Source organism: Jaculus jaculus, chromosome 10 (assembly GCF_020740685.1).
Source record: "Jaculus jaculus isolate mJacJac1 chromosome 10, mJacJac1.mat.Y.cur, whole genome shotgun sequence".
In the NCBI taxonomy this organism is placed as follows: domain Eukaryota; kingdom Metazoa; phylum Chordata; class Mammalia; order Rodentia; family Dipodidae; genus Jaculus; species Jaculus jaculus.
Window position 1 is genome coordinate 11,904,069 of NC_059111.1, and position 25,647 is coordinate 11,929,715.

At 49.9% G+C, this 25,647-nt stretch overlaps 1 protein-coding gene across 1 annotated transcript in view; it reads left to right on the forward strand.

Annotated features, from left to right (window-relative positions):
• Positions 1 to 14,097, forward strand: part of Plekho2 (pleckstrin homology domain containing O2) — a 33,458-nt gene extending 19,361 nt beyond the window's left edge. The window contains exons 4-6 of the mRNA XM_004662544.2: positions 5,842 to 5,946; positions 8,550 to 8,648; positions 10,957 to 14,097. Of these exons, the coding sequence (XP_004662601.2) occupies positions 5,842 to 5,946; positions 8,550 to 8,648; positions 10,957 to 11,898 (1,146 nt within the window). The 3' untranslated portion in view covers positions 11,899 to 14,097. The remainder of the gene's footprint in view (positions 1 to 5,841; positions 5,947 to 8,549; positions 8,649 to 10,956) is intronic.
• Positions 14,098 to 25,647: the final 11,550 nt, after the last annotated feature.

A 25,647-nucleotide genomic window follows, 5' to 3' on the forward strand; every position in this document is an offset into this window, starting at 1 on the left:
AGTGAAGGTGAGTGTCTGGCCCACGCATGCACACGTGTGTGTGTGTGTGTGTGTGTGTGTGTGTGTGTGTGTGTGTGTGTCTTAGTAAGCTTATGCAGATGAGGGCTGAGGCGCTGCCCCTCCATTCTCTTGCTTGTGGCACTAGCTTTCCCAGTTCTGAGAAGCGTCTGGTAGTGGGCTAGGCGGACTGGGTCCAGCTCAGAGTGGGACGTCACCTTTAGAGAGAGGCCTGTTTGTGCAGCTGTGTTTTCAGTTGCCTCCTATCTCCCAGACACCCTCAAGAGTTGAAGTTGGGGGGGGGGCCGCTGGAGAGATGGCTTAGCGGTTAAGACATCTGCCTGCAAAGCCAAAGGAGCTCGGTTCGACTCCCCAGGACCCACGTTAGCCAGACGCACAAGAGGCCGCATGCGTCTGGAGTTTGTTTGCAATGGCTGGAGGCCCTGACAAGCCCATTCTCCCTCTCCCTCTCTCTCTCTGCCTCTTTCCCTCATTCAAATAAATAACTAAATAAAAAAAAAAGAGTTGAGGTTGGCTCTGGGCAACTCTGGGAAGAGATGGAGCTATGTGACCAGTGGTACACACGGGCTCCAGCTCAGGGTTTCCTTGACCCTCTCAGCCCAGCTCACACAGAGAGAGTCTCCCTAAAGGTCAGGTAGGGCCCGGATGGCTGCACCCTCCACATCCTCCTGCCTTTCCCATCGCCCTGGGTGTTCCCTATTCTCCCTGTGGCCTCCAGGCGGCCAGGAGGTCATGTGACCCTAGCTGTCTGGTCCTGAGGCTGCCTTTTTTTTTTTTTTTCCCTCTCTAATCAAATAAACAAAGACTCCAGTGTCTTGCATGCCCCTCTCCCCCTGCTCCTTCATCCCCACGCCTCTGTCCATGAGGTCACAGGCAGCGGCTGCCAGGAAGCAGGGTGGCCACCGCTGAGCCTTGCTGCCCCCGCTGGTCCCCGCCAGCTTGGCCCTGTCCTCTTTCCTGCCTCTTTTCTTCCCCTCCCCCTTTCCTCTCTGCCATTCTACCCTCCCCCACCAGGCCTTCTAGGCTTGTTCTGTGGCCAGACTTATTAGCATCTGGTAGAGGCTGAGTTCCTAGAACTTCTTCAAAGGGCTTGCAGCTTAGAGACCTGTGCGTCCTGTGGCCCTTTGGGACCCAGCTTCTTTGGGTTCATTCTGATGGTCCCTATTTTACTTACTCATCTTTGTGGAATGTCTGGATCTTTGAGTCAGGATTACTGGGTAGGACTGGGTCTCCTGTAACCTTGTGTTTCCTCATCATTGTGAGCCCTTGGGCCAGCACAATAGGTGGCCCTTCCCACAGAGCCAGCCACCTTCCTCAGGTGGGCTGGGCCAGTGGGCAAGGAGCTGCCGCGCGAGTTGGAGCCAGTCCTTGTCTCCCTGGGGCCCAGCGAGTGGAGAGAGCTGGACTCGGGCATCTGACTCACCCCGGCCTCACCCTTGCTGCCTCAACTTCTCAACTCCCTAAGATGCCAAGTCCTGCATCAGGGAGGGCCCCACGGGCATGGAGCCCCCCAACAGGAGCAGCAGCTGGAGTCAGAGGAGCCAGCCCTAGACCCCCTTTCCCATCACAGGATTGGTGCAGCGTGGTCCCATCTTGAGCCCCTTGCAGTCCTAAAAGCTGGACCGAGAGGCAGTTGCCAGGGTGCCCTGGAGCATCTGACTTGACTGCAGATCCACTGCCAGGATCGAATTTACCCTGGTCATGCAAATGAGTATTTGGCTGTGCCTGGCATGGAGGGGGGCACCCAGAGCCCTGTATGAGGAGGAGGTGGCACTGCCAGGAGGAAGTTATATAATGAGGATGCTGAGGGGGCCAGGCCGAGTGTGCTGCACTCCGGGTTACATAACTGGGAGAGTGGCGGGGAAGCGCCATCCAACACCAGAGTGGGGGATGGGCAGGTTAGACTCCGCCAACAAAGGACCAGGGCATCTTGAGGTCAGAGAGTGGTCAGTGGCCCAGCAGCAGGGCAAGGGAAGGAACCTAGTCCATTCATTTATTGCCTTGTTCATTCAGCACTTATTGAGCGCCTACTATGGGCTGACCTGTTGTTGCTTTGTACTAGGAGATAGTGTCCCATTGTGTGGATCAGGAAACTGAAACTGTTTTATCCAGATAGAGACAACAACATTAATTCTTACTGTGAGCATTCACTCTGGTCAGCTGCAGATTCATTTCTTTTTTTGTTTTGTTTTTGTTTTTCAAGGTAGGGTCTCGCTCTAATCCAGGCTGACCCGGAATTCATTATGTAGTCTCAGGTTAGCCTTGAATTCACAGGGATCCTCCTACCTCTGCCTCCCAAGGGCTGGGAATAAAAGCGTATGCCACCACGCCCGTCTCAGATTCAGTTCTTCATATACTTCTTTTAATTTAATTTAAAAAATATTTATTTATTTATTTATTTATTAGAGAGAAAGGCAGATAGAATGGGCATACCAGGGCCTCCAGCCATTGCAAACGAACTCCAGACGCATGCTACACCTTGTGCATCTGGCTTATGTGGGTCCTGGGGAGTTGAACCTGGATCCTTAGGCTTTGCAAGGCAAACACCTTAACCACTAAGCCATCTCTCCAGCTTTAATTTTTTTTTTTCTTTTTTTTTTTTTTTTTTGTTTCTGCTTTTCAAGGTAGGTTCTCTGTCTAGCCCAGGCTGACCTGGAATTCACTCTGTAGACTCAGGGTGGCCTCGAACTCACGGTGATCCTCCTACCTCTGCCTCCTGAGTGCTGGGATTAAAGGTGTGAACCACCATGCCTGGCTCTAATTTAATTTTTTTAAATATATTTTTTGTTTGTTTTATTTTTATTTATTTATTTGAGAGAGACAGACACACAGAAAAAGAGGCAGATAGAGAGAATGGGCGCATCAGGGCCTCTAGCCACTGCAAATGAACTCCAGATGCTTGTGCCCCATTGGGCATCTGGGTAACGTGGGTCCTGTGGAATCGAGCCTCAAACTGGGGTCCTTAGGCTTCACAGGCAAGCACTTAACTGCTAAGCCATCTCTCCAGCCCTAAAAAATATATTTTTAGCTGGGCATGGTGGCACAGCCTTTAATCCCAGCACTCAGGAGGCAGAGGTAGGAGGATCACTGTGAGTTCAAGGCCACCCTGAGATTACATAGTGAATTCCAGGTCAGCCTGACCTAGAATGAGACTCTACCTCAAAAAACAAAACAAAATAAAATAAAATAAAGTGTGTGTGAGTGTATTAGCTGGGCTTGGTGGTGCACACCTTTAATCCCAGTGCGGGATACAGAGGTAGAAGGATCCGGGATACAGAGGTAGAAGGATCGTCATGAGTTCGAGGCCACCCTGTAACTACAGAGTGAATTCCAGGTCATCCTGGCCTAGAGTGAGACCCTATTTGAAAAACCAAAAAATATATATTTGCAAGCAGAGAGATAGAAGAGACAGAATGGGTGCGCCAGAGCCTCCAGCCACTGCAAACAAATTCCAGATGCATGTGCCACTTTGCCCATCTGACTTTACGTGGGTACTAGAGAGTCAAATCCAGGTCATTGCACTTTGCAGGCAAACATGTTAACTACTGAGCCATCTCTCCAGCCCTAATTTTTTTTTTTTTTTTTCGAGGTAGGATCTTACTCTAGTCCAGTCCAGCTGACCAGGAATTCACCGTGACCTCAAACTCATGGCCATCCTCCTACCTCTGCATCCTGAGTGTTGGGATTAAAGGTGTGTGCCACCACACCCAGCTCTCCAGCCCTAATTAAAAAACTTTTTTTAATTGTTTTTTTTTTCAAGATAGGGTCTCTGTAGCCCAAGCTGACCTGAAACTCTGTAGTCCCAGACGGCCCTCAAACTCACTACGATCCTCTTACCTTGGCTTCCAGAGAGCAGGGATTAAAGTCATGCACCACCATGTCACACAATTTAAAAAAAGTTTTTTTTCTAGGTGGGGTTTCACTCTAGCTCAGGCTGACCTGGAATTCACTATTCACTATGTAGTCTCAGGGTGGCCTCAAACTCACATCAATCCTCCTACCTCTGCCTTCCAAGTGCTGGGGTTAAAGGTGTGCGCCACCATGCCTGGACCTAATTTAAAAAAAAAAAAAAATATATATATATATATATATACATACATACATATATATATATATATATATATATATATATACATATATATATATATATATATAATTTTTAATTGAGACAGAGACCGAGACAGAGAGAGGCAGAGAGAGAGAGAAAGTGAGTATGGGCATGCTCTTGTCTCCCAAGTGCTGGGATTATAGGCCTGCACGACCATGCCTGGTGTGGTGGTTCGAATGCAGTGCCCCCCATGGCCTCATGTGTTTGTGATTAAGATTAAATATAATTCCCAACTGGTGGCATCTTTGAGAGGTGGAGCCTTGATGAACGAGGTGCGTCGCTGGAAGTTTGCCTTGCCTATGCTAGCTGCCCACTGGTGCTGCTGATAAGCGGTGTTGTGAGCTAACTTCTTTTTATATGTGTGTAATTTGTTTATTTATTTATTTGAGAGAGAGAGAAAGCGAGGCAGACAGAAAGAGAGAGAATAGGTGCGAAACCAACTCCGGACACATACACCACCACCTTGTGCATCTGGCTTACGTGGGAGAATCAAACCTGGGTTCTTAGGCTTCACAGGCAAGTGCCTTAACTGCTAATCTATCTCTCCAGCCCAGGTTATTCTCTTTTATCCCCTTGCTCGAACTTCCCGTTAGCCTGCAGGCCCCCCTCAGCTGCAGTTATGGCTCAGTAGTAAAGTGTTTCCTAGCATGTGCAAAGCTCTGAATTCAATCTCCAGCCCTGGGGGATAAAAAAAGGCAACCATAAGACATGTATGGTGGCGCACGCCTTTAATTTTAGCACTCAGGAGGCAGAGGCAGGAGAATCGCCAGGAGTTCGAGGCCACCCTGAGATTACTTAGTGAATTCCACGTCAGTCTGGGCTAGAGTGAGACCCTACCCCGAAAAAAAAATTAAAATAAAAAAATAAATCCAACCATGGCAAATTGTGGTGGAATTCTCTTTTATAGGTGAGGAAACTGAGGCCCAAGATTAGGCAATGATAAGTGATGGGCTCTGCAGTTCAGAGGCCTCACTGTTGTGTCTGCTGCAGGAAGTGGCATGGTCTTACTCCTTCCTCTCACGCCCTGGCTTCTGAGTGGCCCTCTGACTCTAACGTCGGAGTTTGGAGCTCCTGGTTGGGATCAGAAGGGACCATGGGTGGTGCGGGCATCAGAAAGGATCTGCTTTGGGTAGTTTTGACCAGTAATATCTCTTTGCTGAGCCCAGTTTTTCCTTCCTTCCTTTCTTCCTTTCCTTCCTTCCTTCTTTCTTTTTTTTCCTCTTTCTTCTTTTTCTTGTTTTTGAGATAGGGTGTTATTTTGTAGACCAGGGAAACCTTGAATTCAAGGTAATCCCAAGTGGGTACACAGCACACCGGCCCCCTTCAGTTTCTTCATCTGGATGATGGAGGGTTGTGAGTGGACATGACTCCCCAGTGCCCTTCACTTGAAAGTCTGATTCAGGGCCAGAAAAGAGACCCTGGAACTTGAGGAGTGGGGCACACCTTTCAGGTTGTGGGTTCACCAGTAGGCCCCTGTCAAGTCTGTTCCCTCTGTCGTGCTGACTTTGGAGTAGGTTCACAGGACATTCATTATTCCTACATCACAGAACTGCTGAACCCCTAGAATCACTTAGCTTGCTTTGGCTTAAACCCCAGTGTCAGAACTGCTGTGGGGCCATTTCAGTTTGACACTGGGCTCTATGGTAGGTTGCTAAAGACCCCCAAATGTAAGCCCTCAAAATACCTGCCATCCACTCCACCTGTCTATCTCACAGGTCAGTGACATCAAATTCCAGGCACCAAGCGGGGAAGAGAAGGAGTCCTGGATCAAAGCCCTCAACGAGGGGATCAACCGAGGCAAGAACAAAGCTTTTGACGAGGTACGGGGGTTGTAGTCTGTGGAAGGCTCTTCCTTCTCTAGCCCACCATGTGTGGTGTGGGAGACGACCCTGCCCACCTCACCCCACACCAGCCCTCATTTATGCCACTGCTGTAAATACTGGGATGTGCTCCATTTAATCCTTCCAAAAGCCCTTCAAAGCGAGTAGTGATATCCCCATTTTACAGATGAAAACCGTAGCATGAGATTTAAAAAAAAATTTTTTTTGTTTATTTTTATTTATTTATTTGAGAGTGACAAAGAGAGAGAGGAGGAGGGAGGGAGGGAGGGAGAGAGAGAATGGGCGTGCCAGGGCTTCCAGCCACTGCAGACGAACTCCAGACGCGTGCGCCCCCTTGTGCATCTGGCTAATGTGGGTCCTGGGGAATTGAGCCTTGAACCAGGGTCCTTAGGCTTCACAGGCAAGTGCTTAACCGCTAAGCCATCTCTCCAGCCTCCCCCCCCTTTTTATTGGAGACAGGGTTTCATGTAGCCTAGGCTTCTTGTAAACTCACTATGTGGCTGAAGTTGATCTTGAACTTCTGATCTTACCTGCCTCCACCTCCCAAGTACTAGGATTACAGGCATGAACCACCACACCTATTTTATTTTATTTAGAGAGAATGAGGCAAATAGAGAAAGAATGGGCATGCCAGGGCCTTCAGCCATTGCAAACAAACTCCAGATGCATGCGCCACTATGTGCATCTGGCTTTATATGGGTTCTGGGGAATGGAAACTAGGTCCTTTGGCTTTACAGGCAAGCACCTCAACCACTAAGCCATCTCTCCAGCCTCCACACCTAGTTCAATTTTTAATTTTTATTTTTAGGGTTTTTTTGAGGTAGGGTTTCACTAGCCCACAGTGACCTGGAATTCACTATGTACTTTCAGGGTGGCCTTGAACTCACAGCAATCCTCCTACTTCTGCCTCCCCAAATGCTGGGATTAAAGGCATGCGCCACCACACCCGATCCGTATCACTGTTTCTTTTTTTTTTTTTTTTTAATTTTTTTTTTAAATTTATGTTTATTATTTAAGAGTGACAGACAGAGAGAGAGAGAGAGAGAGAGAGAGAGAGAGAGAGAGAGAGAGAGAATGGATGCACCAGGGTCTCCATCCACTGCAAAGGAACTCCAGATGCATGCGCCCCCTTGTGCATCTGGCTAACGTGGGTCCTGGGGAACCGAGCCTCGAACTGGGGTCCTTAGGCTTCACAGGCAAGCGCTTAACCACTAAGCCATCTCTCCAGCCCCGTATCACTGTTTCTTGCTCAAAGCCTTTCACTACCTGAAGAGGGGGCTTCTTTTTGTGGGGAGGTTTGATGGGTCACATTGCTGGCATTGGGGGAGGCCACAGGAGCCATGGCCTCACAGGTTAACGACAGTCTCTGCAAAACAGGTTCTTGTCTCTTCCTTCACTGAGAAACAGAGTCCTACAGCTTCTCTTTCTCACGGGGACAGACAGTGCTGAGGTTTGTTTAGAGTCCAGCATTCCCATGTGACTGTGACCCTCAGAGAAGAGATGCTGCCCTCCATGTAGTCAGGCCCAACCAGCAGAATGACCAGCCTTTTCCTGGGCTGTTCTCAGGGACCTGGGACAGTAGCAGTAGCTGGAACATTTATTTGTTGATTTAACTATTTATATATTGGGCTGGAGAGATGACTTAGCAGTTAAGGTGCTTGTCTACAAAGCCAAAGGACCCAGGTTCGATTCCCCAGAACCCGTGTAAGCCAGATGCACAAGGTGGCGCATGTGTCTGGAGTTTACGGTGGCTAGAGGTGCTGGTGTGCCCATTCTTTCTCTCTTTCCCAATAACTAGCTAAATAAAATATTTTAAATATTTATATATTTATTCACTTACTCTGAGACAGAGCTAGCCTTGAACTTGCTTCATAGCTGAGGATGACCTTGAACTTCTGACCCTGTTGCCTCCACCTCCTGAGTACTGGGATTCTAGGCTTGTGTTGTCACACCCAGTTTAAAAAAAAAAAAGAAAGAAAACATTATTTACTTATTTATTTACCTGCATGTGTGTATGGGCATGCCAGGGTCTGTTACTGCTGCCAAGGAGCTACTATCTGGCTTCGTTTGGGTAGATAGATAGGGAAATTAATCCCAGGCTGGCAGGTTTTGCAGGCACATGCCATTAAGCCCTGAGCCATCTCTCCAGTCCCCAATCCCAGTTTTTTTTTTTTTAATGCAGTGCTGGGGCTTCAGTGTAGGGCTTTATACATGCTAGACAGTCACTGCCACCTTAGCCCAACCCCCAGGTCCATCCCTTCATGGAAACAGGGTACCAGGGTATCATGTTTAGACTTCTCCTGCTATCCGGGCTGATCCCCAGAGCAGCCTCACAGCTGCTTAGGTCTTTCCCCCTCAACTGCGGGACGAGGAGGAGCAAGGCCGGGGGCCAGAGCCCTTCAGCAGACACCTGCGGCCGTGGGGACACAAGAAGAGAGACATCACAAGGTGGCAGCAGTGGGAGGGCTGACCTGGACAGGTCAGGATGTGGAGTATAGACCCACCCTCCGAAATCAAAACAATGAATATCTCTCTCTCCTAAGAGCCTGGTGGGGGCTCACCTGCCTCCTCCTTTTTCCTAGGTAAAGGTGGACAAGAGCTGTGCCCTGGAGCACGTGACGCGGAACCGGGTGCGAGGGGGCCAGCGACGACGGCCCCCAACAAGAATCCACCTGAAGGAGGTGAGGCCTCGCCTCGGCTTGGGCAGCGGGAGCTCAGTTGAGCCTAGGATCTCAGCTCCTTAGGGCGGCAACCGGACTCGGGGCCACCCCTTTCCTAGGACTCCTCCTAGAGGTGGGGGTTCACCGAGTGATCTGTAGGAAGGACAGTGGAGACACCTGTGTTGGCTGTGCTGTGCCGAGTATAGCTGTTGTCTAAGTCCATGGTTTCTTGTCACTTGCGGTCCACACTGGGGCATTAGTCAATATTGGCCCAGAGGAAACTGAAGCCTGGGAGGCCTGACCTGTTTGCAAGCCCTCTCCTCTTTCTTAGCTGCTGCTGGATGGCCCCCCCTCCAGCCCCTGAATGTCTTCTGTGGTCTTTATTTACTTATTTTGGTTTTTCAAGGTAGGTGTCTCACTGTAGTTTAGGATGAACTGGAATTCATTACCTAGTCTCAGGGTGGCCTCGAACTCATGGTGATCCTCCTACCTCTGCCTCCCGAGTGCTGGGATTAAAGGCGTGTGCCACCATGCCCAGCTTTCTTTGGTCTTTATAAGGTCTCTGCCCCTCAGAGCTCAGCTTCCAGATGGAAAATAAACCTAGCCCTAGAATGCCCAAGACTGAGGTTATGTCTAACTCTGTAGAGGTTAGAGTCGGGAGGAGGGGACTGTGGAGGAGTCACTGGCGTTTGAGCTGACCCTAGAAGGACAGACAGCCCAGGCTTCGGCTGACAGGCTAGAAGGGAGAGGCACTCCCACTAGAGGGAATGATAGAGCTGGCATACTGGGCAGAACAGCTAAGACTGTGCTGAATGGGGGGCTGGAGAGATGGCTTAAGGTACTTGTTGGCCAAGCCTATGGACTCAGGTTCAGTTCACCAGTACCCATGTAAGTCAGATGAACAAGGTGTTACATGTGTCTGGAGTTCCTTTGCATTGGCTTAGAAGCCCTGCTGTGCCTATTCTCTCTATCTGACCCCCCCAAAAATCAATAAAATATTTTTTTTTAAAAAAAAAAGAGCCAGGTATGGTGGCAAACCCCTTTAATCCCAGCACTCAGGAGGCAAAGATAGGTGAGTCACCATGAGTTCAAGGGTGCCCTAAGACTACATAGTGAATTCCAGATCAGCCTGGCTAGAGCAAGACCCTACCTCAAAATAAACAAACAAACAAACAAACAAACAAACAAACAAACAAATAAATAAATAAAATAAATGTGTGCTACTTTCCAAGGCTCAGGGTCCATTGCCAAAAGGGAGACGGAAAGAATGTAAGATCCAGAGGAAGGACAGGACTCCTTATAATGCGTTGTTCCAGACACAAAATGGCCTGGATATCCATGACCTCGCAGTGCCTGACACTATCTATACAAGACCCTCATAGTAGGAGGAAAAGCCGAGCGTGGTGGCACACGCCTTTAATCCCAGCAGTGGGGGAGGTAGAGGTAGGAGGATCACCGTGAGTTCTAGGCCACCCTGAGATTAAGTAGTGAATTCCAGGTCAGCGTGGGCAAGAGCAAAACCCTACCTCAAAAAAAAAAAAAAAAAGGAAGAAGAAAAGATGATGACATCAAAATAAGATATTTAGGAGCTGCAGAAGGGCGGTGGACGAAAGAAGAGGAGAGAGCTGGAAAAGAGGTCTCTAGGAAGGGCTGGCAATGGTGGGCAAGCTTGAGGCCACTTGGGCACAGGACCTAGCAGCCACAAATAGCAAGGGCAGAACTAAGGTTTTACATGTTGCATATTGTTTAAAGAGAAGGAGTTGCCTTAGTACTAAAGCAGGGTACAGAGCTTCAAGGACCCCCAAGGAAAAGGAAGGACCATGGCAGGAAGACGCAAGGTCATGGGAAGACAGCCTGTTCTTATCTGTCAGTTGAGGAAGGAGGATTGCTGTGAGTTCAAGGCCAGCCTAAGACAGTGAGTTCCAGGTCAGCCTGATTTAGAGCAAGCCACTACCTGAAAAAACCAACCCCTCCCTGCAAAAGAAAGAAGCTAGGGAGGGAGCATGCCTCAAGTACAGTCGTAGCTCGCGTGTATGTGTAAAAGGAAGTGAGGGTCTAAGCCAGGACCCTCACTGTCTGAGGAGTGTTGGCAGATGCTTCCTGCCCTGCTCCAGGAACTCTGTGCCTCCCTGGGAAGGTCTTCATGCTCCTCATACTGGAGGACTGCTGGGTGTCCTTTGAGTCCCTGGAGTCGAGTGAGGACCAGGGCTCGATAGGACAAAGACCTCTGAGAAAGGCAAGCAGGAGTGAAGCAACTTGGGGGAACTATATATTTGACCCAATGACCACTTCAGCCAAGATGACCCCTGGATCCTGTTTCCCATACCAGGTAGCCAGTGCGGCTTCTGATGGGCTTTTGCGCCTGGATCTCGACGTTCCTGACAGCGGGCCGCCCGTGTTTGCCCCTGACAACGACATCAGTGCAGCCCAGCCCCGGGAGTCTCCTCGGGCCCTCATGCCGCCGGTCAAACCTTCCTCAGTGCCCGAGACTGCCAACCTTGGTGACAGAGTGAAGGAGACGGCCCCAAGCCCCATCTCAGCCAGCTCTGAGGCCCATCCTGAGAGTCAGGAGGATGCAGAGACCCCAGCAGAGGACCATGTCTCCAAGCAGCTCCCTGATGTCACCATCTTGCCTGACAAACTGAAGGTGAGCTGGGAGAACCCCAGCCCTGAGGAATCCTCTGCTCCCAAGAGTGCAGAACTGCTCCAGGTGGCCGAGACTCCAGAAGCCACCCCCAGGGAGAGTAAGAAGCCCCCTGCCCCCCCACCCAAGATCCTATCGGAGAAAATGCAGGCCTGCTTGAGTGGGGTGGAGGCCTCCGAGCCCTCTGCCCTAGGTCCAGCAGTGGTCTCTGTGAATGGCGTGGGGGACAGTCCTGAGCCTGCCAAGCCACTCCAGGCCACCTCAGAAATTGCCCCAGCACTACCCCACCCGGACCTGCCCCTTCAGTTCCCTCCCCGCTGCGCTTCCCTTGGGGACCTGCTTGGGGACCGCCCCCGGCGGCGTCCCCAGCTACCTAAGGAACAAAGGCTGTACCGGGCCCAGCTGGAGGTGAAGGTGGCCTCGGAACAGACAGAGAAATTGTTGAACCAAGTGCTGGGCAGCGAGCCACCCCCTGTGAGTGCCCAGGCGTTGCTGAGCCAGGCTGTGGAGCAGCTGAGGCAGGCCACCCAAGTCCTGCAGGGTTTTGGAGAGCTGAGCCAGGAAGCCCCCGGACTAACGGAGAAGCGGAAGGAGCTGGTGGCCCTCTACAGGAGAAGCGCACCCTAAGGCCCGCTGAGCCTTGCATGCGCCCGCTCCTGGCCACCCGCATCTGTCACTGCCCACCCAACCCTTTTGAGAAATGTGCTATATACTGCTCAGGCCGTCGAAGGGCCTTTGGGCACACCATCTTGGCCAGGACTTGAAGAGATTCTTGTTATCCTTTTTCATCCTACCCCGGCTGGGTGGTAACAAGGTTATGTCACCCAGGATCACTGGTCTGGCTTCCTATCTGGCCTCTCCTCCAGGTTCTGGGGCTCGGATGGGAGCACACACTGTACCCCTGTGTGCTCTGTGGTGGTTCCAAACTGCCCCAGGACTTTGGCACAGTGCTTAAGAGTTTCTGAGGTGGCATCATCTCTAGTCCTACCCCCTGCAGTTTACATTCCTGCCTTCCCAGTAGAGCACAGCTGAGCCTGCCTGTGCCCCCTCCCCCCTCCTGGTTCCCCTCAGGGTCCCAGGCAGCCACCTCCAACCAGCTGCTCCACCTATTCCAAGTAGCGCAGAGGACGTGGATGCTGGCTGCAGGGTCATCTGTCAGCTGGGTGAAACCTAGGGCCCAGCTGGAGCGCAGAGACAGGTTGACCAGCATCTGTGTAAAGAAGCCATTTGCCTTGTGGCTCGTTTCCTCTGCTGCAGAGCTGCCAAGCCAGGGCACTTCCTGCAGCGCGGCACCCTGTGGTTCGAGGCTCAGATGAGAGGCTTCCCCGGGGACTCATCAAAGGGTCTCCTGGTCTAGTCTCTGCTTCTGCACATTCCTGAAGACATGAACCCCAGAGTGGATCTGTGTGTCAACATCTGGGAAACCTATACGTAATTATCGTCATGAATCAACCTTTAGACGCCCACCCCACCCAAGCCTTCTGTGCCTCTCAGTGGGGTTTATCTGGGGCTCTGATTCTTCTGTGGTCTGAACAGGTCCAGGGTGCCCCCCACCCCCTTTCATCATATGCTGGAGTCTTATGACCACAGCCCACCTCTGTCAAGGCAGACCCTCTAGTGGGTTGTTCCTCCTCAACTTCCCCTCGGGAGATGTGTCTTCCCCTCTCCCATTCCTGTTCCCAGTCCATCCCCTCCCCCCTCTGCCATTACCCCAGGCTGGAGCGCATCCAGTCTGTATCCTGCTGCAGCAGCTGGGCTGAGGGTGGAGCCTGGGCTGGCCTCGGGGGGAGGGCCTTCAGACAGGACCTGCCCCGGGAGATTCTGCATGTGCACTTTTTGTTTACTGGAAGAGAAGGGCGGTTCACAGCAGCACCCTGGCCTCTGTGCCCACTTACCCTGACCCTCACCACCATTTGTGCCCGCTGAGGCCTGCCACAGTGCAGGTTGATGCCTTCATTACTGTTCTGTCACTTTCTTGCTGAGGGGTTGTGGAAGGGGCCGGGGTTGGGGGGGGCAGTCCCTGCCATGGCTCGTGAGCCCCCATTAGCCACTCCAAACCACACTTTTATGCCAGTCTGCCTTTCCCTCTATCTCCTCTACAAGAGCAAGAAATGTCCTCAGGTGCCCAGTCACATGATACCCTGCCATCTTCCCTTGGAAATAACCTCCCACCAGCAGCCAGGGCTACCTGAACTTTAGGCAAGTCACCTGCTTTCAGGAATCGGAGCCCCGGTTTCTTTCCTCTGGCAAGCGGCTGGCCGGGCAAGTAGCCTTGGGGCCACTTTAAGTGGCCAGATGCCACTGATTCTCATGCTTCCCCGGGCGGGGTGGGGGAGGGGCTGCACAGAACTGCCACCCCCCATCTCCAGCAGGGAAGGAGGCGTGCGTCCAGCAGTTCTGGTTAGGAAGCATCTTTCTTGAACATTGGCAATAAATCTCTTTATAGAACTTCTCTGCCCCGAGCCTGTTTGTTGGTGTGGGAATTAACAGGACCGGCCGGCCTCTGGGGGGAGGGGCCGGGGGAGCAAAGGGTAGGTGGCACGTTCTCAGGGGCATCATCAACACCCCCAAGTCAGTTCTGGGTCTCCCCTTCCGTAGTCTGGGCTGTAGAACACTTACAAGGGTAATATAAGGACCCCAGAACACGCAGACTGACCCTCCGCCTCATCTCCTGTGATCTTCCACATGCTGTTTTCTGTATCATTGCAAAGTTAGTCGTCATCGTGGTCTCCTAAATACCTCAGTGTGTATTTTTTAAAAGTAAATATATATTCTTTCATGTAATCATAATACAGTTAATTCGTGTCAGTAAATTTAATACTAAGGTTACTGCTCTTTTTTGGTGTGTGTGTGTGTGTGTGTGTGTGTGTGTGTGTGTGTGTGTGTGTGGGGTATAAGGTGTGGGAGCCTTGCTATGTAACCCAGGTCGGCTTGGAACAACCTATATAGACAAAGCTGCCATTGAATGCAAAGCAGTTCTCCTGCCTCAGCCTCCCAAGTTGCCATTACACCCAGCTGACATTGACTTTTTTGTTGTTGTTGTTGTTGTTGCTGTTGTTGTTTTCTGGTTTTTCCAGGTAGGGTCTCACTCTAGCTCAGGGTGCCAGGGACTCAGCCACTGCAATTGAATTCAAATTCCAGATGCTTTTTTTTTTTAAATTTTATTTATTTATTTATTTATTTGAGAGCGACAGACACAGAGAGAAAGACAGATGAGGGAGAGAGAGAGAGAGAATGGGCACGCCAGGGCTTCCAGCCTCTGCAAATGAACTCCAGACGCATGCGCCCCCTTGTGCATCTGGCTAACGTGGGACCTGGGGAACCGAGCCTCGAACCGGGGGTCCTTAGGCTTCACAGGCAAGCGCTTAACCGCTAAGCCATCTCTCCAGCCCCCCCCTTTTTTTTTTGAGGCAGGGTCTCACTCTAGTCCAGGCTGACCTGGAACTCACTCTATAGCCTAGGCTGGCCTCAAACTCAAGTCAGTTCTGCTACCTCAGCCTCCTGAGTGTTGGGGTTAAAGGCATGAACCACCACACTTGGCTAAAAGAATGCATGCATTACTATGAGAGGTATATGTTATATATGTCCCCTTATTTTTGTTTTGTTTTGTTTTTCCAGGCAGGGTCTCTCTCTAGCCCAGGCTGACCTGGAATGCACTATGTAATCTCGGGGTGGTCTCGAACTCGTGGTGATCCTCCTACCTCTGCCTCCCAAGTGCTGGGATTAAAGGCCTGTGCCATCACACCTGGCTGGAAGTTTTGAGTTTTTGTCATGGTTAGATTTAAGGTCATGGTTCTCATTGAGTTCTTTTTCAGAGTATCACATCTGCAAACACATGCCATCTCATGGGCCTCAAAATAATGATATTATTTTTCTTTTTTGGTGCTGAAGCTTGACCTCACACATTCTAAGCATACATAAAAATATTTTTTATAGTCGTTGGCAAGTGGTTAAGGCAATGGACTAGAAAAAGTTTATTTATGTGTGTGTATAAGAGGGGCCCAGATAGAATGGGCGCACCAGGCCCTCCAGACGCTGCAAACTCCAGACGCATGCTCCATTTTGTGCATCTGGTTTACATGGGTCCTGGGAATGGAACCTGGGTCCTTTGGCTTTGCAGGCCATCTTTCCACCTAAGTATACTTTTCTATGGTGGAGCTGCACAGTGTGCCCAGTAATGATGTTCACTTTGTTCACCTGGTTCAGGAGTCAGATTCTGGTTGTTTCGTAATTTTTGTTTTTAAATGTATGTTTTTCCTTTTGCAGCGAATAAGCTCTCTGTGGGAGGCGTTCAACACCACACACAATGAGTTATAACTTATTACAGTTGACAACCACCACATGGTTCTCTAGATTTGCCGTTCATGGATTATTCTTGCTAAACAGGTGTTTCTTATAATGGCTCCCAACACTGCTTGGTCCTATTTAGAGGTGAGCCTGGGCCCTGTTAAGTACCTCTAGAACTCCTGACAGTTCAGTCAGTGCCTCTCCCCACAAAGAGTGCTAGGGAAAGTCCTGGGTCAGAATTCCAAGTCAGGCTATCAGGGTTAAGGTCTTATAGTCCTTTTTTTTTTTTCTTCTGAGGTACAGTCTTGCTCTAGCCCAGGCTGACCTGGGATTCACTATGTAGTCTCAGGGTGGCCTTGAACTCATTGATCCTCCTACCTCAGCCTCCCAAGTGCTGGGATTAAAGGTGTGTGCCATTAAAGGTGTGTGCCGCCCTGCCCCGCCAAACCCTCACAGTCTTAATGGGATATCCACTTTACCACACACGAGGATTTCAGTGCCCTCTCCCCTCATGTGGAAAAGCACCACTGTGCTAGCCAAAGGCTGGCTCCCTTCCTCCTGTGTGAGGCCACTGGACAGGCCCCAGGCCAGCATAACAGGAAGCACCAGACCTGGGGTGTGTATCAACTGTGGCTCTCTGACCTTCATGAATTTCCCTGCCACTGCCTGGATTGAGGCACGGAGTGGTCTGCAGAAGCCGGGGGGCCTCAGATGAACTACTTCACCTTCATCTGAGAGGAATCGCCTTAAAAAAAAAAAAAAAGTATTTGTGGGGCCGGAGAGATAGCCAATGGTTAAAGATGCTTGTTTGCAAAGTCTGAAGGTCTGGGTTTGATTCTCCAGTTCCCATGTTAAGCCAGATGCACAAAGTGGCACATGTGTCTGGACTTTGTTTGCAAGGGCAAGAAGCCCTGGCAGGCACATTCTCTCCCTCTCTTTCAAATAAATATTTTTAATCAATGTATCGGAAGCTGGGTGTGGTGACACACACCTTTAATCCCAGCACCTGGGAGGCAGAAGTAAGAGGATAGCTGTAAATTCAAGGCCACCCTGAGACTCCATAGTGAATTCCAGGTCAGCCTGAGCTAGAGTGAGACCCTACCTCGGCGAAAAAAAAAAAAGATAGAGATAGAAATACATGTCAAAAAACTGTGTGTGGGGGGGGGATTGGGGTGCCAGGGCACTAGATATGTGTGCTGCTTTTTGTGTCAGGCTTATGTGGTGGTTTCAAGCTATTTTTTTTCCCCAATATAATATTTATTTGAGAGAGAGAGAATGGGCATGCCAGAGCCTCCAGCCACTGCAAACAAACTCCAGACACATGTGCCACCTTGTGCTTCTGGCTTTATGTGGGTACGGGGGAATTGACCAGGGGTCTTTAGGCTTTGCAGGTAAGCGCCTTAACCGGCAAACCATCGCTGCAGCCCAGGAGTCTCCCTTCAACCCCGACCCAGGAACTCGCTGCTGGGATGGTGTTGGTGCCAGCCACATGGCTGAGGAAGGATGTGGTAAGAAGTCTCTTTCCCTCTGGTCTTGGGCACTGGAGCCTGGTGCAGAAAAGGGGAGTCTCCTTTTTTTTATTTTTGATTTTTCGAGGAGTGTCTCACTCTAGCCCAGGCTGACCTGGAATTCACTATGAAGTCTTAGGGTGGCCTCGGACTCACGGCGATCCTCCTACCTCTGCCTCCCTGGTGCTGGGATTAAAGGCGTGCGCCACCACGCCCCAAGGGGAGTCTCCTTTTAACCACAGGCAGTGTCGCCTCAGGTCTAAAGTCCTGTGGGTAGTTAATACTGACAAATTTTTTTTTTTTTTTTTATAAACCATGCCTTGGCTGCCTTCAGACAGGACACCAGGAGGCCCTCGTGAGGAGAGCCACTGCCCCCTTTCCCCATCTGAGCCCAGGCCCTGGAAAGCCCCCTATGTGGCTGATGGCACCGTTTAAGTGTCCTTTCCTCCTTCCTCCCTCTCCTGTCAGGTCTCAGACAGTGGGAATCAGACTCACACTAGGGAGGTTTTCTGTGAGGAAACATGGTCAGCAGAGAGGAGCTAGGAAAAAAAAAAAGAAGAAGAAAGAAAAAAGAAAAAGTACCCGGAGAAACAGCAGAATGTAAGAAAAAAAATGACTTTAGATTTGGAGGTGGGCACATCTTGATTTCGATCCCACAAGTGGGGTTGGTTGAGGTTGAAGCTCACGGATCGAGCACTCGCCTAGCAATGTGAGAGGCACTGGAGGAAAAAATAAGCAAAGGAAATCCCCGTTGATAGAAGGCTAACTGCACCTCTGTAAAGGGGACTGGGCCTGTGGACCCCTCCGTTCACTGTCTGCCTCATAGAGATGTTTAATTAGCCCTGCAGCCTGGCCTCAGCGCTCCTGCTGTGTCCTGAGCCTACAACCCCTGGTGAGAAAAGATACAAAACTCCACTCTTCCGCTTAGGAAACTGTGGTTCAAGCAATTTACTTAGGAGATCAAAAAATTAGTGTCAGGACCTGGGGTTGGACGCCCCTGAGGGGGGGGTCTTGCCTGGGCTATCCTCTGAGGGCTCCCTGCCCTTTCTCTAGAGGGTCTGTGGCTTCAGGATAGAGGGTCAGCCCAGGGACTTGGGCTTGGGGCATCCCCAAATTGCACATCTGGAGGATGCCCTGAGGCCCTGCCTGGCTCTCTACCAGCAGGCCATGAGTGGTTTGAGAGGCCTTCCCTTATAAGGACAACAATGTAGCTGTGATGAAACTTCTCGGCCTCCATCTGGGCGGGCGGGGGAAGGGAAATGACTGAGGCTCCAAAGGCTACGGCTGAGAGCCCCGAGGTCTGCAAGGCACCCACCCACAAGCCTCCCTTGTTCCCATCCTGTGTCAGCAGTTACAGTGGGGCTTTCCAGAAGCTGGCCAGACTGGAGAGGGGAGGAGGGTCCAGACAGGTCTTAGGAGGCCAAAGGGTGGCGATCAGAGAAGGGAAGAGGCAGAAACAGGTGGGGAGAAGGGACCAGACCCTTCTTGCAGTAGGAAGTGTGGGGTCTAAACCCCAAGCTGGGTCTAGCTGGCTGCAACCCGCTGGCGCTCAGAGGGAGTCAGGGCCTGGAGATGGGCCCAGGAAGCCTCTTAGGCAATCTTCTCTCCCTTTGGACCTCCTCCAGGGTTAAGTCATAAAGGAGAGGGGTGGTTGCTGGTCAGTGTGAACCACCACCCAGCCCTCCTCCCTGGCCCTAGAATGCACCAGCCCACTGAGCAGCTAGGAATCCATGGTGGAGTCACAGGACTTGTCACAGGTCTGATAGGGCATCTTTTTTTTTTTAATTTTTGTACATTATTTATTTATTTGAGAGTGACAGACACAGAGAGAAAGGCAGATATATATATAGAGAGAGAATGGGCGCGGCAGGGCCTCCAGCCACTGCAAACGAACTCCAGATGCGTGTGCCCCCTTGTGCATCTGGCTAACGTGGGACCTGGGGAATTGAGCCTCGAACCTGGGTCCTTAGGCTTCACAGGCAAGAGCTTAACCGCTAAGCCATCTCTCCAGGCCCTGATAGGGCATCTTTGAGATCATCTTGTCTCACCTGCTGGCTATAGGGCAAAAAGTACCAGCTCAGAGGATAGAACTGAACTTGCTTATCCATTTAGCTAATGTGTGAGCTATGTGTGCATGGTGTCTGGTTTCCTATTGAAAGTTCCTTTTTAAAAAAAAAAAAATTATTTATTTGCAAGAGAGAGAGGGGAGAGACAGAGAAGAGACAGGCAGAGAGAATGGGCACAACAAGGCCTGTAGCCACTGCAAAGGAACTCCAGACACATGTGCCCCTTGTGCATCTGGCTTAAGTGGGTTCTGGGGAATCGAACCTGGTCCTTTGGCTTTACGGACAAATGCCTTAACCATTAAGACATCTCTCTCCAGCCCCCTAAAGGTTCCTTTTTCAGAACTCCCAAACCAGAGTGGAATTTAGAAGTTCTTGAAAAGAAGCCTCCTACCTCTGCCTCTTGAGTGCTGGGATTAAAGATGTGCTCCACCACATGAGGATGATTAGTTTTTAAAAAAAAGGTGGGCGGGGGAGGCTGGAGAGATGGCTTAGAGGTTAAGCGCTTGCTTATGAAGCCTAAGGACCCCGGTTTGAGGCTCGATTCCCCGGGACCCACGTTATCCAGATGCATAAGGGGGCGCACGTGTCTGGAGTTCGTTTGCAGTGGCTGGAGGCCCTGGCGTACCCATTTTCTCTCTCTCTCAAATAAATAAATAATAAAATAAAAAGGAAAGAAAAGAAATCCAACTTGATAGCCGAGTAGAAACAAAAGGCCTTTCCACACCCAGGCGTAGTTGGAGGTTTGGTGCTTCCCTGGATACCACCTCTGGGGTTGGCATCGGCGGGAGGCCACATGCCAAAGGAGAGCCAGGTGTGACATAAAACTGGCCCGTGTAACCTGCACACAGGAAGGATATTGTGGATTAAATGAGATCATTTAGCTAAAGCGGTTAGCTCAGAAACTTCATATAGCAGGGGCTCAGTAAATGGGTAGTAATTGTGTTGGATCTGTGCCAACATTAATGTGTAAGTGCCATGGACACCACGTACGGTGAAATGGAGCGCTCTATGTTGCTCACTGCTGCAAGGGAGAAACAGACGCCTGCCTCGGTAAACACAGTGTGACCAGCTCTGTAGAGCTCTGCAGAGGAGAAAGATCTCCTGCTACAAAAAATTAAAATTAAAATTAAAAATAAGAGCAGGGCGTGGTGGCACACGCCTTTAATCCCAGTACTCGGGAGGTAGAGGTAGGAGGATCACCGTGAGTTCAAGGCCACCCTGAGACTCCATAGTGAATTCCAGGTCAGCCTGGACCAGAGTGAGACCCTACCTTGAAAAATCAAAATAAATAAATAAAAATACAAATAAAAAATTTTAAAAAGCTGAGGGAATCGGGCCTGGCCCCATAGAAGAAATGACCTTTGTTTGGGACTTTTGGAGGTGAGGAAGAGTTTACTGAACAGGAGTGGGGGAGGACATCGGTGTTCCAGAGCAGTGGTGAGGCCTCCTGGAGGGGGAGGTGAGAAGGGTCTGGTGGGAACTTAGGGTCACAACATTCATGTGACCAGAGGGTTCAACTTTGCCTTATATACCAGAGGGAGGGCGGAAGAGAAAGTTCTCTTTAGAAGGCAGAATGGGGGGGAGGGGGATAAAGACAGTGCCTGGCAGAGTTCCGAGGTGTGGGGGACTTTCCTTTTTGTTGTGATAGGGGCCTTGTTTGGGGGAGCAGGATGAGGGAGGGTGGGGACCATTTAGAGGGGTCGAGTGGCACCAGAACTGGGCTGCTCAGTGGGTAGCTGACACCACAGCATACTGAGGTTTCTTGTTTTTTGTTTGTTTAATGTTTTATTTGTTTATTTATTTGAGATTGAGAGAGAGAGGAAGAGGCATGTAGAGAGGAAGAGAGAATGGGCACGCCAGGGCCTCCAGCCACTGCAAACAAACTCCAGACTCATGTGCCCCTTGTGCATTTGGCTTACATGGGTCGAGGGGAATCGAACCAGGATCCTTAGGCTTCACAGGCAAATGCCTTAACCGCTAAGCCATTTCCCCAGCCCCCGAGGTTGTTTTTGTTTTGTTTTGGTTTGGATTTTTTGAGGTAGGGTCCCACTCTAGCCCAGGCTGACCTGGAATTCACTGTGTAGTCTCAGGGTGGCCTCGAACTCCTACCTCTGCCTCTTGAGTGCTGGGATTAAAGATGTGCACCACTGCACTTGGCTGACATTTAAAAAAAAATTTTATTTATTTATTTATTGGAGAGAGAAAGAGAGAGAGAATGGGTGCACCAGGGCCTCCAGCTGCTGCAAACAAACTCCAGATGCATGTGTCACTTTGTGCACCTGGCTTTGTGTGGGTACAGGGGAATCGAACCTGGATCTTTAGTCTTTGCAGGCAAGCACCTTAACTGCTGAGCCATCTCTCCAGCCCTATAAGGTCATTTTCATACAAGTATAAATTGTGCATTGAACAGAATCCCCCATGTATCCCTCCTTTCCCCTTTCTCTCCTAGACGGTTTCACTTCTATTTTTTAATTATTCATTTGCAAGGAGGGGTTGGGGATATGGGCGCACCAGGTCCTCTAGCCACTGTAAACAAACTCCACATGCATGCGCCACTTTGTACATCTGGCTTTACACAGGTACTGGGGAATTGAACCGGGGCCAGCGGGCTTGCTAGCAAGTGTCTTTAACCACTGAACCATCCATCTCCTTGGCCCTCACTTTTTTTTTCCTCAATTTTTATTAACATTTTCCATGATTATAAAAAATATCCCATGGTAATACCCTCCCTCTCCCCCCCGACTTTCCCCTTTGAAATTCCATTCTCCATCATACCCCCTTCCCATCTCAATCATTCTACTTACATATATACAATACCAACCTATTAAGTACCCTCCTCCCTTTCTTTCTCTTCCCTTTATATCTCCTTTTTAACTTATGGCCCTCACTTCTATTTTGTTTGTTTGTTTTGTTTTGAGGTAGGGTCTCTCACTAGCCCAGGCTGACCTGAAATTCACTATGTAGTCTCAGGTGGCCTCGAACTCAGGGCAATCCTCTGCCTCCCGAGTGCTGGAATTTGCACCGCCATGCCCGGCTCCTCACTCCTATTTTTATGTCATATACTTTTTCTTTTGTATGTGTGTAAGGTGCATGCACATGTGGTATGTGTGGTGTGTGTGTGCGCGCATGGTGTATGTACATGTGGTGTGTGGGGTGTGTGTATATGCAGATGTGGTATATGTATGTGATGTATGCACACGTGGTATGGGTGGTGTGTGTGTGTATGCACATGTGGAATGCATGGTGTAGGTGTATGGTGTGTGGATTTGTGTTACAGATGCACACGCCCCTGTGCATGCACATGGAGGCCAGAGGAGAACATGTGGTGACCTCTACTACCCTTCTGCCTTATTTCCCTGAGACAGAGTCTCCCACTGGGCCTGGAGCTCACTGCTTCTCATTTAGATTGGCTGATCAGGGAGCCTCAGCAATCCTCCTGTCTCCCACTCCTCTCCCCGCACTGGAGTATGGGGCGTGTGTGGCCATGGCCAGGTTTGTATGTGAGTGCTGGGGATCAAATCCATGCCCCATGCTGTTTAGCAAGTGGTCTGACCCACTGAGCTCTCTCTCCAACCCATATGTTACATAGGCATGCATGATTTCTCTTTTCCTTTTGGTTTTTCTGAGGTAGGGTCTCACTCTAGCCCAGGCTGACCTTGAACACAGTGATCCACTTACCTCTGCTTCCTGAGTGCTGGGATTAAAGGCCTGTGTTGCTACACCCAGCTGCATATGTCATTTTATACATCTATATACAACCTAGGGACCTCATGTAAAAGAACACTTTCCATATTTGGCTTTCTGAGACTGGTTTAATTTGCTTAATATGGTTATCCCCAGTGCATCTGTTTTCCTGCAAATGGCCTAACTTCATTCTTATTCTTTCGCCCCCCCCCCCCCCAGGTAGGGTCTCACTATAGTTCAGGCTGGCCTGGAATTCACTGCGTAGTCTCAAACTGGCCTTGAACTCACAGTGATCCTCCTAACTCTGCCTACCGAGTGCTGGGATTAAAGGCATGCACTACCACACCTGGATTATAATAAATAAATGTGTATATATATATATATTTTATTATATATAATATATATATACATATATATTTATATGTAATTTATTTATTTAACAAAGAAAGAGAAAATGGGCATGTCAGGGCCTCCAGCCACTACAAACAAACTCCAGATGCGTGCGCCCCTTTGTGCATCTGGCTAGCGTGGGTCCTGGGGAATCGAACCTGGGTCCTTTGGCTTTGCAGGCAAATGCCTTAACCACCATCCCTCCAGCCATATTTTTATTTATTTGCATGCATCTATGTGTGTGCACGTGTGTGCATGTGCATGCATGTGTCAGGGCCTCTTGCCATTGCAAATGTACCCCAGACACATGCACCACTCTTGCATGTGGCTTTTCATGGGTACTCAGGAAACAAACCAGACCAGCCCTTGTTTCTTTATGGCTGGAAAAATTCCACTGTGTATATATGCACCTCATTTGTCTTTCTTCCTAATGACTCTGGGCCAGCTGAAATAGCCAGTCTTACCGTTCTGATCTGATGACCACCATACCATTCAGACTGAGGGAGACCAAGAAACTTCAGGGCCATGGCTGTTTATCAGCAAGCAGCAGAAACACCCGGGGGATGGGGCAATGCCGGCCACATGAGTAGCCACAGAATCAGCCTTGACAGATGTCATGCAGATTTTTTTGAGAAAGATGACATGAGGCGTTGCCACTTCAAGAGGAACCAGGGCCTCTGCCTGTCAGCCTCCAGTGGGTAAATGCTGCCCAAAACAAGGCTGGCTGTCCCATCGCTGATGCGGTGCGATCAGGCTGCTCCAAAGTTCTGGGGAATGAGGACACCCCAAAGCTGACTTATTGTGGAGACCAAATTCTTCAGCAGAAAAGTTGAGAAGACTTATGCGTCCTGAAGGTGCCTATATCCTGGTGGCTCGAGGCCACATATGGAGGTTCATTAATGCTGACAGATTCCAAAACAATTAGCAGAAGTCTTGGACCTGGCGTGGTGGTGTGCACCTGTAATCCCAGGACTAGGGAGGTGGAGGGAGGAGGGTCAGGAACTCAAGGTCATCCTCTGCCATGTAGCACGTTTGAGTCCAAATTGGACTACATGAGGCCTTATTTAAAAAAACAATCCAGCACAAAGTCTTATGAAAGAAGAAGGGAGCCAGGCATGGTGGCACACACTTTTAATCCCAGCACTTGGGGGGCAGAGGTAGGAGGATCTCTGAGTTCGAGGCCACCCTGAGACTACATAGTGAATTCTAGGTCAGCCTGGGCTAGAGTGAGACCCTACCCCGGGGGAGAGAGGGAGGAAGAATGGATCTAGAGCAATCTTTCTTTCTTTCCTTTTTTTTTTTTTTTTTTCAAGGTAGGGTCTCACTCTAGCTCTGGCTGACCTGTAATTCACTATGTAGTCTCAGGGTGGCCTCGAACTCACAGTGATCCTCCTACCTCTGCCTGCCGAGTGCTGGGATTAAAGGCGTGCACCACCAAGCCCGGCATGTTCCTTTTTTTTAAATTTTAATATTTTATATTTAGGGCTGGAAAGTTGGCTTAGCAGTTAAGGCACTTGCCTACAAAGCCAAAGGACCTTGGTTCGATTCCCCAGAACCCATATAAGCCAGATGCACAAGGGGGCACATGCATTCAGGGTTCGTTTGCAGTGGCTGGAGGCCCTGGGGCGCTCTCTCTCTGTCCCTCTTTCTCTCAAATAAATAAATATAAAATAAATAAATATAAAATATTTATTTATTAATTTATTTGAGAGAGAGATTGGGCACTCCAGGGTCTCTACACTGCAGACAAACTCCAGACACATGCACCACCTTGTACATCTGGCTTTATGTGGGTACTGGGGAATCGAATCTGGGTCCTTTGGCTTTGCCAGCAAGTGCCTTAACTGCTAAGCCATCTCTCCAGCCCTAGAGCACTGTTTCTAATTAGGAGTCATATTGCCCTTCAGGAGATATTTGTCGCTGTCTAGAGAGTCCTGGCTTGTGACAACTGGAGGTGTTTTGACGTCTGTTGAGTGGCAGAGGCCAGAAACGCTACCAAATCTCCTGTGGCGTACGTGTCAGCCCCACAACCTCCAGCCCATGTCGGCTGGGCTGAGGTTGAGAAGCTGTGACCTAGATGGGCAATGTATTGTCCCTTTTCTGTAACTGGACAGATTGTAGAGGGAATGCCTTGTCTTGTCACTGCAACCATGCAAGAAACCTGTCCCTGGCGGGCCACAGAGTCCAGACCACTTAGTAGCCACTCAGACCTTTGCTCTGGGCTTTTGTCAGATTTGCCTAGCCTGGCGGGCTCATGACCTCACACAAGAGCAAGGAGGCTTTATTTCCCTCCTGTTTCATTCATTTCTTGGCGTTGGGCACCAGAGCGTAGAGTTCCAGGCTGGAGCCATAAAGAAGACGTTTGTTAAAGACTTCTTGCCCAAGGAGCTGGAGAGGTGGCTCAGCAGTTAAAAGCACTTGCTTGCAAAGCCTGTCAACCC